Source organism: Salarias fasciatus, chromosome 16, assembly GCF_902148845.1.
Source record: "Salarias fasciatus chromosome 16, fSalaFa1.1, whole genome shotgun sequence".
NCBI lineage: Eukaryota > Metazoa > Chordata > Actinopteri > Blenniiformes > Blenniidae > Salarias > Salarias fasciatus.
In genome coordinates, this window is record NC_043760.1 from 17,347,530 (window position 1) to 17,362,272 (window position 14,743).

The 14,743-nt window shown below is 41.4% G+C and overlaps 1 protein-coding gene across 2 annotated transcripts in view; it reads right to left on the reverse strand.

Annotated features, from left to right (window-relative positions):
• The window catches only part of thsd7ba (thrombospondin, type I, domain containing 7Ba), a 151,752-nt gene that overhangs the window by 4,705 nt on the left and 132,304 nt on the right, over positions 1-14,743 (reverse strand). For both annotated transcript variants that reach the window (XM_030112054.1, XM_030112052.1), the window contains 6 exons: positions 14,106-14,262; positions 7,506-7,647; positions 6,775-6,890; positions 5,072-5,189; positions 3,265-3,410; positions 2,278-2,446 (listed from right to left, as the gene is read on the reverse strand). In XM_030112054.1, coding sequence (XP_029967914.1) covers positions 2,278-2,446; positions 3,265-3,410; positions 5,072-5,189; positions 6,775-6,890; positions 7,506-7,647; positions 14,106-14,262 — 848 coding nt within the window. The remainder of the gene's footprint in view (positions 1-2,277; positions 2,447-3,264; positions 3,411-5,071; positions 5,190-6,774; positions 6,891-7,505; positions 7,648-14,105; positions 14,263-14,743) is intronic.

A 14,743-nucleotide genomic window follows, 5' to 3' on the forward strand; every position in this document is an offset into this window, starting at 1 on the left:
GTATAGGTGGACAGTCTTGTTCATGCACTCTGTGAGTCAACAAGTAACACACGAGCTTTCTCTCTCTTTACTGTCAACCACATACACTCTTTCACAGTTGCGATCATATCACCTGCAGACGCGGCTCTGCAGTCAGAGCAGCCCTCCGATTCTCTGCCCTGAACACCCATTAGTGACTGTCTGTGGACTGAAGCAGCTCATTATCTTTTATCTTTATATGGATACACTCGATCAGCTCCTTTCCCATGCTGCTCCATCTGTGGAAACACGCTGTGGTGAAAAGCTGCACCGTACAGCAAACATACGACCACACGCTCACACACCCACACAAATAGATCATACATCACGCTCATGTGGACAACCTCTCCCCAGGTCCCCGTACACCACTGTCTGACACCTTCACACTGACACACACACACACACACACATGAATACTCTCGCCATCAAACACTTGGGATCCTGAGCCAAGAATCACAGCAAAGGCGGCTTGAGTGATGAATCAAGGGAAGGATCAGAGGAGAGCGAGACGCAGATGAACAAAAGCAAGCAAGGCAAGATGGTGTGTCTTTGTCGCAGAAGCTAGCAAAAGCTTCACATGGCAAGAACCACACAAAGAAGGAGATCCAAGGACTCGTTTTATCAGATGACAATGATCACCTTTCTTAAAAAAATGAACAAAAAAAAACCCCCAAAAGCAACTAACTGATATCTGTAGTGTTACTCGTGGCTTCCTTAAGTCTGAAGGCAGAAAAGCTTCATCACAGGTTTTCAGAGGATAAAAAGTTGACAGAGACAAGAGAAGCTGATGATCACAGCTGTCAGCTGGTCAGCAGCACCATCACTTAAAGCAAAACCCACATGCACACCAAATGCCACTTTATTATTGTATACTAGATTCTTGTTGCCAAGGTGATGTTTTATTTTTATTTTAAGACCGACCACATTAATGTGCACATATTCACCCAGGACATGTTTGCTTTACGAGGCTTTCTAACTTCTCCAGTGGATTGAACCTTAAGCAGAATTTATTCAAATTAATTCTTAACATGGTAGATTCTGAGTGATCTGTATTTTACTATTACTTGACAAAAAGTTAAAACAATTAAAGTGATCATAAATATTTCTCTTTTCTTTTTGATTTTGCCATTGAGCTTTCAAAGTTTCACTGATTTTCTTTCTCTTTTTTTAGCGCTCTGTCAGGACTAGTGCTTTTTCCTCTGTCCTTTATTTAGCAGTGAACTGTTTGCTTGTGGCTGGAGGACAACAGATCTCAGCAGGTTTGTATGACTTTCGCCTGTTATATATTTATCACACCTGGCCTGACCACATTACCTTACTTGCACTGTGTTCATAATGAAGAATCACTAATAGGTAAAGAAAAAATTCAAATAAATTGGAATGAACTCAATAACCTCATTTTGCTTGGTTTATCTAATGTTTTTCCTCATAGGCTGCATTTTCAATAAACAAATGGTTTAATAAAAGCTGTCCTCACTGAAATAGCTTCATTTTGATGTGGCGCTCATATTTGCCTTTTCAAGGAATCATTTCCTTTATACTTGCACACCAGCTCTCCTCATGCAGGATTCCCATTGGCATTATTTGTGTGGCAGCGATAAGCACAATGATTGCTCTCAGCAGTGTGAGCTCTTAATTGTTTCAATTAGCACAGGATGATTTCTCATGCTTTATTTGGGCTTGTTACATAATGCAGAGAGAGAAAATAATAATACCACAGACAACTGTGTTGTCTGATTATTGATCATAAACCTGCTTCTCTTTCAGTCACCCTCGGCTCACTTTTTGCCGCATCAATGATCTCAGGTATTACATTAGCCAAATGCATTAAACACTGATTTGTAATCAGACTGAACATTGTGCCTTTCCCTCGTTGGTATTGAATGAAAATGCATCAGATAATACCACACTAAAAGGATCATTAGCTCATCTATGACTTTTATTGATTTTGCAATTATTTAGTAGTTGAAAATGTCAACCAGTTGGAAGAGAGGACGACATATTTGCCCACAGCAACAAACGAGTTTGTGCTTGAGCACAAGGGAATTGATTATGCAGTACGAGGGTCTCAATAATTATTGTGAGTGCAATCAATGCAGTATCGAATAATTTAAGTAATCGGGTGGTTTTGTTTTGCCTGAGGAAAACTGAAGCAGAAGAATATATTCTGCATTTCATGTGTTTCCACAGCTGCACACTGAAAGTCAGTAAGGATGAAAAGCTAATAAGTGGATCCACGACGCTGGGGTTCAGACTTGCCTGGACAAGGGACGAAACAGGGCTGCTCCATTTGCTGCTGGACGTGCTGCTGAAGTACATCTCCACAAAGCTCCTCCGACACTGGCTGAGGGGGAGACTCATGCCAGCTGCCCCAGTGGACCACACATGACAGGTTCCTTCTCCGAGACCCCTCCCCACACTCTGCACCCTGAAGAGACACACACACACACACACACACACACACACACACACACACGTATGGTCATAATCTGCAAAAAAGCTGCATCAAATTCTCAAAAAGGACTTAATATGATTATTTGTTTCTGTAGTTTTTCTCTTGTATACACAATGTGCAATTTGCCCTTCAATCGTGTGCGTGTGCGTGTGTGTGTGTGTGTGTGTGTGTCTTTGCATGCGTACAAGGATTTATTTTTCCTTCTATTGTGGGGACCTAAATCTGTTTGCACACTCACACTATGGGAACTCATTGTCCATGTAGAAGCATAAAGCAAATATCCACAATCCCAGTGGATCCCAAATCCTCACATTTCCAGGTAAGGATATTCTAAGACTGTGCAAAAATATCAAGAATGTCAAGACTGTGGGATTTCCATCCCAAATAAACATTTGCAAAACCTATTTTGATCACTCTGAAACATACCTCTTGTTAAGTGATCTTTTCCCCTTTCTATCTTTGCTGGCACATGCCTTTCACTGTGTTCCTGCCAAATGTTGGTGAATAAACTGCTGTAAAACCATTGGCACACAAGCTTGTTTGTGTGCAAGCACATGTGCAAACAATCAGCAGATCTGTGCCAACAGTGGTCAAAAGCACATGGTAAGTGGCGCATCAATGTGATCTCATAAGTTAAACTGTGAATATTTGGCAAATGCAATACACAGAAAATGTCAAAATCCAAATAAAATAATTCCAAAAAACTCAGAAACCAAAGAAAATCCAGCTACAGATACGAGTATATGATGATATCACCATGCAGCGATTGCCGTTTCAGAGCAGTTTTATACCTCTATCGTGCATGGCGACCAGTCACTCAACAACCACATGTAGCAAGGCCTTATGGGACATAGTTTGATCTGGGTGAGCTGGCTGGGACAGGGACGACCCTCTTCATGAGCTTCCTGCAGGATTCTCCGGGTGCGCACGGACTGACCTAAACAACACAGAAACACACGAATACGGAGAAAAATGAGTAAGACTCAGGAGCATTGAGCTGTGAGCTTAATACTCATTTAGCTTAAATATGCTTTAAACCCAACAACAGTGACATTTAAGGAGGTTACAGTTAATGTGATAAATTGTTTTCACAGAACAAAAATCCCCGTGGGATTTGTAGTCGTATGGGGAAACTGCATATGAGACGGGGTGAAAGGCATAAACGCATCACTGCACAAACATAAGGGCCAATGAAATAACAGTAAATAAAATGAATGGCTGGAATGAAAGATGATCATCTATTGAGAAGCGAAGACAGGGAGTGTGCTTTCTCTTTAGCGCGTGAAATATTTTCCTCATGACAAAGAGGGATTAGCACAACGGCACAATACATCTGTGTCACCGCGCCACTTTCTGCTCACATCCAGCAGTTTCCAACAAAAAGTGTTTTGTTCAAGTGAGCCATTAATAATGGGAGAAAGGAAAAATTTGGTAAATGGCAGGGATGAAAAGAAGGCGCCTCAGAGCGAGGTCGGCGGGTTGTACGGCAGCTCGGTGTTCGGCTCCTCTGACACTTAGTGAAGACACGGCCTGCATCAGACGTCCACTTGACAGTCGCTGGGTGGTTCTGGGTTTTTTTTTGCGTTGTGCCAGGGGAGATACTCCGCTCAGTCAGCCCCAGGCAGGCGGAGCGAAAAGGACACTCAGCTTGTGCCGTCTCAAAAATTCTCGCCAAAAAAAAAAAAAAAAAATGTAATGCTCCTGTGGCATTCTGACAAAAACATGATCCCTGAGTCGCCTCACACGCATACGACACAAATCCCTCATCAACGATGACAGATGCGTTTCACAGTGTGTGAGAACAAACTGAGAGAGCGGTGGAGAGAGTCATGGAGACACTGACACAGCGGTGAGAGACAAACCAGAGAGTTTCGACTTTAAATCCCCAGATGAAAGCCTGCATGAGCGTGAGATTATCGGAGCGAAGGGTTAACCGCGTGCAGACATGGCAGCCAATGACAAATTAAAATTAATGACGTTACGGAGACAGTGTTGACTCTAATTAACTGAATAACAAGCTTTCTCATTGGGACATCAGCTTTAGGAAACTGAGGAGGCAATGTATGCATTCAGGTTAAATCATTAGCTTTCATATATTGCATGAGGTGAAGGTGAGACTTTCTCAAACTTATCCTGATGGAGTCACAATAACTGCATGTTTCCAATCATGTAGAGGCAGGATATATATTTTTTATTTAGGATTACTTAATAATTGAAATCGTCCATAAAGGTGGGCATTGTGAAATGGAGTTTTTATGAACATGTAATTTCTGAAACATAACCTCATCAGATGCCCGTGTTAATTAAGAGAAACTAGGCCTCATACATTATAATAACAAAGTAGGAATATTAATGTATACATTATGTTGGAAAAAACAACCCCGCACACAATTCCCCTCTATAATAAGGCTTTGGATTACACTGCTGCGTAAATATTTTAATACATTTAAATGTATTCATGCACAATTCAACATCTTGGAGAATGCCTGAGCAGACGGAATAATGAGCCACTGCTCATGTGGTCCGCTGTGTGTCTGTTCATCAGACTTGGCGCTCCCATTGGTTTAAGTGCAGTTAGTTTGCATGTAAAATGTTTACCTTGGCTCCCGCAGGTGTGCGAGCAGTCCGCCCACGGTGACCAATCAGAGAGGATGCAGCTGACAGGACAGTCGACGGTACAGCTCTCAGACAGCCGCCACTTGTTGATTAAACCGAACTGGAGAAAACAGGAGCAGAGAGGAAAGGCGGGCCAGCTAATTATTCCCACTAACAAGAAAGAGGGAGCCACCACATTTCCATGTTTTAAATAGGCAGAAGTTCAATTCAGGACGGTTTCAGAAGCAGCAGCTGCACAATACTACGATCACTGGCGTTTCTGACCTGACTGTTATTTTCACACACAACTTCAAATGTATGATCAGAAAAACCTGAACCACGTCTCATAAATGTGTAGCGGCCTCTTTTACTACAAGCCTGTGCGATAGAAGTGTGAAATCAACTGGACCTCTGTAGGTGTGTTCAGTTTTAATTTCGAAAGTTGTAAGATGGAGTCTCCATGGCGCCAATTACCCTTGGCTGTCCATGACAATGTGGTTATTTCACCATATTGTTCTGCTTTGGACCATTTTATCTTTGAGGACATGTTCATTAGTTGCCCAACACGTATATCCCGCCCACTAACAGATGCCATGATGAAGCGATAATTGGAGTTACTTACTTTCTCTGTCAGTAGTTATTAATGTCATGGGAGATGTGTGTGCATTACATCATCCCGGCATCCCACCAAAACTAAGACTTATAATCATTATGTGTATCGGTTCAGGGCCAGTCAGTAACCAGCTGGCAACACAAAAGTTAAACATTTACTGACTTTAACTAGTACTGGACCTACAGTAACCTCCAGCATCTGCACGGCAGCCGTTTGTCTGCCCAAAGTTAAGATTAGTCTTGTGTTCAAAAGGCTCAGTTACATTACATTTTTTAAAGAATGAATGGGACTGAATGGGATACCTGTGTTCAACAATATATGAGCTACTTGAACAGAACAGAGCAGAAGCTTTAGCCACTAATACATCTTAAGCAACAACGGATAAAGGATTTCCTTTTTTTTACCAGAGAATAAAGAAAACGAAAACTGCATCAGTTGAAAGCACATATGTCCAGATTTGATCAGATCCTAGACAGATGGATAAAGATTAACGATGCATTTTAAGCCTGCTTGCTTCTCAATGTATATAGTATATAAAAAAAGAAAAGATTCTTAAATGAAGCCTTGAATGTTACCAGATAGTGCTTTTCCATTGTGTGTTAAATTGTTTAAAAAAAAAAAGGATAATTAGGATGGCTGTTACTTTCCTAATGATCCATCCATCCATCCATCCATCCATCCATGGCAGCGTCGCTACACCTTGGACAGGTTGTCAGACGGTCACAGCACAAACACAAAGACACCGACAACTACATGCACTCACACTCACACCTAAGGGCACTTTTACGGTCACCAATTAAGTTCAAAAGACATGTTTTTGCACTGCGGGTGTCCAGAGAACACAGGGAGAGCATGCAATCTGCACACAGAAAAGCATCCGAGCCAAACTCTTCTCCAGGAACATATTCCCTCTGTGAGGAGCGAGCGTTAAACCGCGACATCACAGTGCAACCCTCTTCCTCTCCGTGTCGTTCACACGGTAAATGTGCACGTCTGTTAAAATGTGATTTATTCTCACGCAATAACAATGACAACTCCAAGCTTCAGGAGCCATCGTGAATCACTGTTCTTGAGTTCTTTACGTAGCGATTACCTGCTCACACTTCTCCACTTCCAATATCTTTCCATCGCTGCGGATACAGTCCAGGACACGCTGTCGTAAACCCTCGCCGCAGATGGCATTTTCACTCAGCTGGCATGTACTCCAGTCTGCGCACAGCAACATATCTGCATTAGTGTCACTGTCAGGCCAGCTTACGACACTGGTAGCGGCGGGATCACTGTCTGTACGACGACAGCAACATTTTGTACACTAACCCCTGCGTCTAACTCAAACATCCTTCATCTCCTTAAAATTGTTTGAGAAGTGATTATGCATAAACACACAGCATTGCAATAATGTAAATCACTCAAAACAATGATGAACAAACAGAAATCAGTGGAGCAGTTATGAATTTCACACAGAGATTTGGGCTGGTTAAGCTCTGAAATCTGTCCCTCTCGAGGGAACGAGCGTCTGTAACTTAAAACTCTTCTGCGACTCTTTTCAGCAGTAAAGCACTTAATACCAAAAAAACAATCTAACCCCACTTCAGAGTTGGCATGGGGAACCCACTGAGGTGTGTGCGAGAGCACTCAGCAGTAATGAAGTCAAGGTTGTAGACAGTGTTCAAGATATCTCTGTAATCCAATGAAGAAGGAATTATGCTTTATATGAAAAACAGCTTTTGGATTTAAGAACAACAGATAAAAGAAGAAGTGAGATCTGCTCATCACCCAAAACAGCTAATTTACTAGTTTGGGCCATCATCAACTTTGTTCTACCTGAGACTCTGTACTGGTAGGTGAAGCAGGTGTTGTTGAGGATACACTGTTCAGACTGGAGCAGCTCTGGACACTCGGTGTGACCAGGACCTGGGAGGCGAAGGATATGTCTGCTCCTGTTCCTTGAAGCTCCTGGGTCACACTGTGGAAAGAAGAAAGAAAGAAAGAAAGAAAGAAAGAAAGAAAGAAAGAAAGAAAGAAAGAAAGTCAGACTGAGACAGAAGTCTGAACTAAGGTTATAAAGTAGTTGTAACTTTATGATGCACATATTTTGATTCACAGTATTATAAAGGTAAGTGTGCACATGGCTCTTTAAGTTGCAAACCGTGTGCAGAAACTCATAATAAATTCTTCATTTTCTTGAGAGAGGAGCTTTTTACAGCCGTAGCTACAATGTGTTCTTTTAATAAGTTAAATGTAATGCCGTGCAGCACTTGAATAACAGCCTGAAGGTGCACAATTATCTGACTCGTCATTTCGTATTCCGCGATCTCTCCTGACTTTTATCGGACAGTTTTACTGATGTAATGCAATTAAAATATGACTTGGTGCTCGAGTGGTCAGAGCAGGAGTCTGCAGATTGGAATCCTGCTGTCGCTACAGGTTTTTTTTTTTCCTTTACAATACACTTTACAACATTTTGTCCTTGTAGTATTTTTCTTTATGAATGCTCAGAAGTGTGCTGGATAAAAGCATCTGTTTGATTAAACTAAAGGGAAAAAAATTATTTGCCTTTCTATGCATTCTAAAAAACTGTCATCTACTCGATTAGCACAAAAAGACAACAGTGAGACGTACTTTTAAGAATCTCAGGAGATAATATTCTTGGAGGTTTTTGAAACCTGTGCAAAGAAACTGTTCAATGACTTTTAAGAGTAAGTGTGGAGGAAAAAATAGGACTCATCAATAAGCAGTTAGAGGATGTCTGAGGGGAAGTTTGAGATTTTGTCCAGGCTGAAGTCGAACAGAAGCTGCAGTCGGGGGGACACTACTGAAAAGATTTTCAGAAAAGGAACGAAATCATATTATCATCGGTGAGAAGGAATTGTGACTGTGGGAACAAAAAGTCAACATTAAAATAACTGAAAGAAATACAATTACCTAGAAAAGAAGGAGCCTATTCAGATCAGACTCCGGTAGAAGTGTTTTACCTCGCCTACCCGCACTTTGAGCCTTTTATGTCTGAAAAATACTGAGGAGAATTACCGCTTAACCACTTAAAATTTGTACAGTTGCTTGTGGCCAATGAAGACCATTATGCCTCTTTTCCTAATTCAACCACATAATCGTAATCCTTAATTATCTTTCTCTCTCTTTCCCTCTCTACATGTAATTTTAAACTGATGCATAGCTCATTGTCACTGCAGTGACCAGGATGTTCAGCCCACTGTGCAGAAGCGCTGTTTTTACTCCAGTCTTACCTGAAATGTTAACTTCGTGCCACGGAGGGTTTGAAATGATAAAAGTGACCTTTTAAATAATTCAGAGTGAATATTTCCCCCCCCACCTTTTCGAAAGCATTTCCCACTACTCGAGAATAAAGCAAAAGTGGTGTTTTTCCCCCTCTCTAACCTGACCTTTATGTTGTAATTACAGTGTTTCTTCATGAAGATGTGACAGGATCTTATCACCATGAGTAAACAACACGTAATCATGGGACAATTATATCATGACGTGATAATTGACATTTTTGGGTTTAAATGCTGTGTAAAGTGCACTCTCCTCCTAAAAAGTCATAAATTATAATAATGCAAATGGCCTAATACAAATCTGTATCAGCCTCCGCCTCAGCATCCGCTCATTTGGGGCCAGAGAAACACCAAACTAGGACACTCAGGCGTCATTCGAAACATAAAACATACGCAGTTTATAATAACTAGGGTCTTCAGTGTGCTGTAAATGCAATGTTTTTCAAGCCGAATGTCTAAATAATGCGGCAATGCAAGCAAGCAAAGACAAATTCGAACTTCCCGTATTGTGGATGTTTTTTTTCACCCCACAAAAAGCAGATTGAAAGAAGTGTGACTATAATGAGACAGTAATTATGAGAATGGTTAAGAGTGCAGCATTTACCAAATATCTGCCAACTGGCAGGGGTAGTTTGATGGGGATATGCTAATCATTCGCCACATTAGAGTGGAAATCTGCGGACAGCAGATGTGTAATGTGGAGGAACTGTCAGCGCCGTGTCTCACTGCGGAGGAGAGATTTGACTGATAAAAGCCCCGTGCATTGAGCTGCATTTGTCCCTCTGCACCTGATGCACGGAGACAAGCACTTCAATCACTGTCAGCTCCTAATGAGGGACCTCTGTGTGCGGCTCATGAATCAGCTGCAGTCATTGTACCCTTAATGTGTTCGCGCCGGCTGCCACGTGACCGCACTCGCACATTTGTATGCTGCGGGGCGCGCGAGCTGCAGGTACGACGGAACCCGCAGTCATTAACGGATTTTTCATCCCACAATTCCTAGTGCTCCTGCCAATTACCACCACCAACAAAATCCAAACGCATCCCAGAGTCAATCTATACATAACGCCCGTTTGTAGGTTTTTCATACTGGTTCACCACAGTTTACAGTTTGTCCTCCAAAAGTTACAATTACATATCTCTTTTAACATACTGCTTCACTTTCTCTCTCTCTCTCTCTCTCTCTCTCTCTCTCTCTCTCTCTCTCTCGCTCTCTCTCTCTCCATCACACGTGGACGCCCACACATCAGAGCTCCTCTGCCGGTGCCGTTCATTATCTATAACAGTAACCAGTCATGCAGCCATCACAACTATTTCACATTCAGCGAAGATCGATCCATATGTTGTGGGATGAGCAGCCTGCGAATAGACGTGTTCTTGAATATCAATGTGATCTTTCTTCTTGCGGAATGGAACCTGTATTACTTCACATGAAAAAAAAAAAAAAAAAAACACTCAGCTGCAGAAGAAATTCCAATGCAGTTTTAAGTACTTAAATAAGTGGTGTGAGTATTTAGGGAGGAATTAACCAGGCAAATCGCATTCTTGCTTTGTTTGCTTTAGTTTACTTATTTTGACGCAGTTCAATATATAGTAATGTGCAAAGTTTTGTTTTCATTGCAATATAATGGCTTTAATATATTTGGTTGTAATAGAATGCTATTGATTTAGCACTGAATTCTAGAAGGAAGGGCTCTGATTGGATACAAATTTATTCTGCAGCAGAGCAAACAAACTCCAAACATGCCGCCAATGCTTTGTTCTGAAGCCAGGAAGCGAAGGTGCCGCCACCTCGCGTGAACTTAACAAGAGTTAAACCATTACCACATCATTAATGAAGTACTTAAATGGCTTTATTCACTCTGTCATTAAGAGAGGGGTTTGGATCTTAGTTGAGCTCGGATGCCTTTCTGTGTAGAACTGTTCTCCCTGTGGACCCTGATTTGATGTGTTTGAGACTAATGGGTGACAGTCAAGTGCCTGCACGTGCGAGTGTGTGTGTCACTCTGTGTTCACCCTGTGATGTGGCGGCCTGTCTAGGTTTGCCTCCCGCCTTCACAAACAGTCAGCCGGTATGGACTCCTGCCAAACGCCACTCAGAGTTGGATGAAATGGAGCAGTAATTTTTAGCCATTCTTGCTTAAACAAAGCCATTGTAGTAAAGCACATCAAAGGGAGTCAAAACAGCACACTCGAATGTCTTCTAAATGTGCAGGTGAAAATGTACAGTCGTTAATGTGTGAGTGTGTGTGTATGCTTTATTGCTGAGGCGAACATTCAAACGGTCTCCCTTAACAACATTTTCACCAGCTTTATCTTCAGTGGAATAAAGCAAAGTAAGAGACATCACTGACCATCCTTCCACTATGACTGTAAGTGGACAGTGTAAGCAAACCTCACATTACCCATAATGCCGTCCTTCATCAATATGCTGACATAAGTCCCCACAACACCACAAATCTCACTGCTTACTGGCACACACTGCACAATATCTTCATTCCAGCTAAAAGTAGGAATCACCCCAGGCCAAACAAGGACCTCCAATTATAATGGACAAGCATATTTTATGTAAAGCATGTCAGCTTCCTGTTAACATTATCCATGTGTGGAGGAGCTTTTTTTTTAACTTCCATAAGAGAGGGGAATTTAAAGTTATACTTTTCAAGGTGTCACTCTTGCATCGCTCTTTGTGTGATGTCTAAGTTATTCAAAAGTCGAGACAGGTGAGGGGGAGAGAGGCTTGTTACCGAGGATCAGAAGCTCTGGACTTCTGCAGTTTTGCTTAAGGAAATTAGTGGATAAAGTGTGGGCAGAATTAAACATTTCTGAACGTTAAAGCCACAGTTTTGTAGCTGCCAGCGGTGAGTACAAGTCGCTTCAAATGTAAAGTATGTTCAGATTCCCTTTGTATTCATTACATTCAAGGTGGTGAAAGTACAATGCGGCTGTTTTTTTAATTGGAAATGTGATGAGTGCACCGAGCTCATATCTAGCGCTGCTTCCTCTCACAAGGACAGATACTGAAGTTGTATCTTCAGAGAAAATATTGACTTCATTCTCTCCTCTCAGCGTTGGCGCGGACTTTTTTTCCCTCAAGTGGTCCCCAACAACTTTTTTTTGTGTTTGAAGTAAACATGGTTAATGTGCAAAAGTGAACATGAACCCTACGTTGCCTCTTCTCTTTTCATCTCCTCCCAGGAGTTCTACACTTGGACCTTGTTTTTCTTGTTATTGCCGCTTTGAGAAAACAAAGTTCTCTGTTCCTGCAGAATGTGTATCCACCTTAGATTACACGTGTGAGTGGGTGATTGTTCAGCTCACAGCATTGTGACGGATGAGACCTGTGTACAGCTTCATGAGGTATCCAAACGCCTGTCCTTTCACACGGTAAGAATGTTTTAAAACATCCAATTAGACAGAGATGCATTCTTAAAATCCATATTCATGTTATTATTACATTCACATAGTCATCATATACTTCAGCTAAGGTTTCATTCCATTCATCTGGTCTGAAACACAGTGGATTATGATATCATTTAAAATTCAGCACTTCGGCTGAGTAAACAACCACAAGTATCTTCATTGTGTTGCAGCAATCCTACACAGCCGTTACTCTTTAATTAGCTCTAAAGTTATCCGCTTTAGCGTTATTACATTGTGGCATGCCTTGCCGCGTTTTGCTAACGTTATGAGTTCCACCACAGGTTTCAAGACTGAATGAGACAGAAACGTCCGGAGAGAAATCAGAAACTAATTAAGTGATCTCAAGAGCTCTTTCCCCCCCATCCTGCTCTCCCTCTGACTCCAATGTTCCAGTCCACTGAACTGTTCTGTCTGACAAGAAACCTATAACACGGCAACACGGTCATGTGACCACTAGCCTGTGGCTACAAACACCGGAGAAACATATGTTACAAAGCTGTAGCCTGAAGAGAAACCTTCACTGGAGAATAGAAGCACATTAGTAAACTCAATATTACCCAATTTGTAGAAAAAAAAAGGAGTTTCATTACAAATAATTTTTGTATATAGTATTGTATTCTATATTTTACACTTGGGATTGTGTTACACCTTCATCCATCTGTTTTGATTACAGCTTTGTCCAATTCAGGGACTGGAGACGGTCCCAGCTGGCGATGGGCGAAGCCAGTGTGCACACAGGCCAGGTCATCAGTCCATCAGAGCAAACAAAGAGAAACAATCACACACACTCACAGCCGCACACACCATTTGTTTCTTTACTGCAAAATGAAACTAGAGTATTTAAAGGAAAACAAATGCATGGACAAAAACATGTATATTTCACTCAGGAAGACCCACGGGTCCAATCTTAAGACGGGGAGGGAATGCTGACCACTGTACCATGCATATCATATCGCGTTTTTCATAATCAAAATCATGCAGAGTTTTTATTTATTTATTTATTTTAACTGGCTATTCTTTATGGTGCTGCTGTCACAGATAAGCTTCTCATACGTGGGATCAGTAAAACTAATCACACCAGAACACCACTAAATTCATGTTTTATGCTCTCCAAGTTATACAAGCATGTAAAGTTTTATTATAGAAAAAATAGGACACTGCTGTCTAACAGAAAAATGGCGTTACGGATTTTGTAAATTGTCTGGTGCTCTGACACAATCTGAAGTGCGCAGCTGTTATTCATCGTGTGATTGATTTGTGTTGATAAGGAGTGGACATCATACGTTCTTTTTACTTCTTTCTGCCCCCTTTCATTCAAATATTTGTTTTATACTTGCATAATGCATTTAATTTTTTCTCTTTTTAAAGAATGAAATGAACAATGATCAATTGAAATTAAAAATAAATAAATAACACATAGGGATAGTTTTCCGAGCACTAATGATTTCATATGATGAATACAGAAATTTTATGTTGAAAACATTTCTGTGACTGCATAATATTTCACTGTTCAAGACTTTACATATCTGTTTTAATCAATAGGCTGATATGTTTACCTCAACTCTCCTTTCCGATTCCCTTTTTAGCTTCAAATATTTGAAATTTTAATGTGGATCCCAAACACCCTTCAAAAAACTGTCAGCTTACTTACTACTCCCACAAACTGTCAGCTGCCAGAGAAAAGAGTCACTCAATTACAGCTTCTCACCAGAGGGCAGTTGCTCCAGGATCCCCAGGGTGCAGTGACACAGTCGTCAGGGCAGGCCAGATAGCAGACCTGGGCTCTGGGTGGCATTTCTTCTTGATCACACAGACTCTCCTTCACAGTGCCATCCTCTCCGCTCGCTGCTCCCTTCTTCACACACCTGGCAGAGCAGAAGACATAGCTGCATAACTAGTCTCTGGGGCTCTCATAATCGGGCCCCTTTTTTTTTTTTTTTTTTTTTTTTTTTGAGTTTTTAAACCTATTTCGAAGTTTGTGACTCAAACTCAACTACACTCTTTTCTCTTCCTCTTTCTCTCGAGTGAGACTTTTGAAAGCAGTTTATTTTTGAAGTCTTTCTACAATTTGTACCGTTTGGGCTCTCTGAACATTTAACCGAACAAAACTGAAACGTGGGGCCAAAAAGTCGATTTACCGCGCTCACGAGAAAGATGACAGAAACAGTTTTGAGAATGACCCCATATTTTGTGAAGTGCAGCTTCAGAATGGCTGTCTGTGTATTTACATCCAGTGACAAAGACAGAAGCAACGTGACGTTGTTGGGCTCGAGCATAAAGCAGGGATTTCAAATACATTGTAGTTCAGGGGTCACATGCAGCCCAAATTCATCTTGAGTGGGCTGA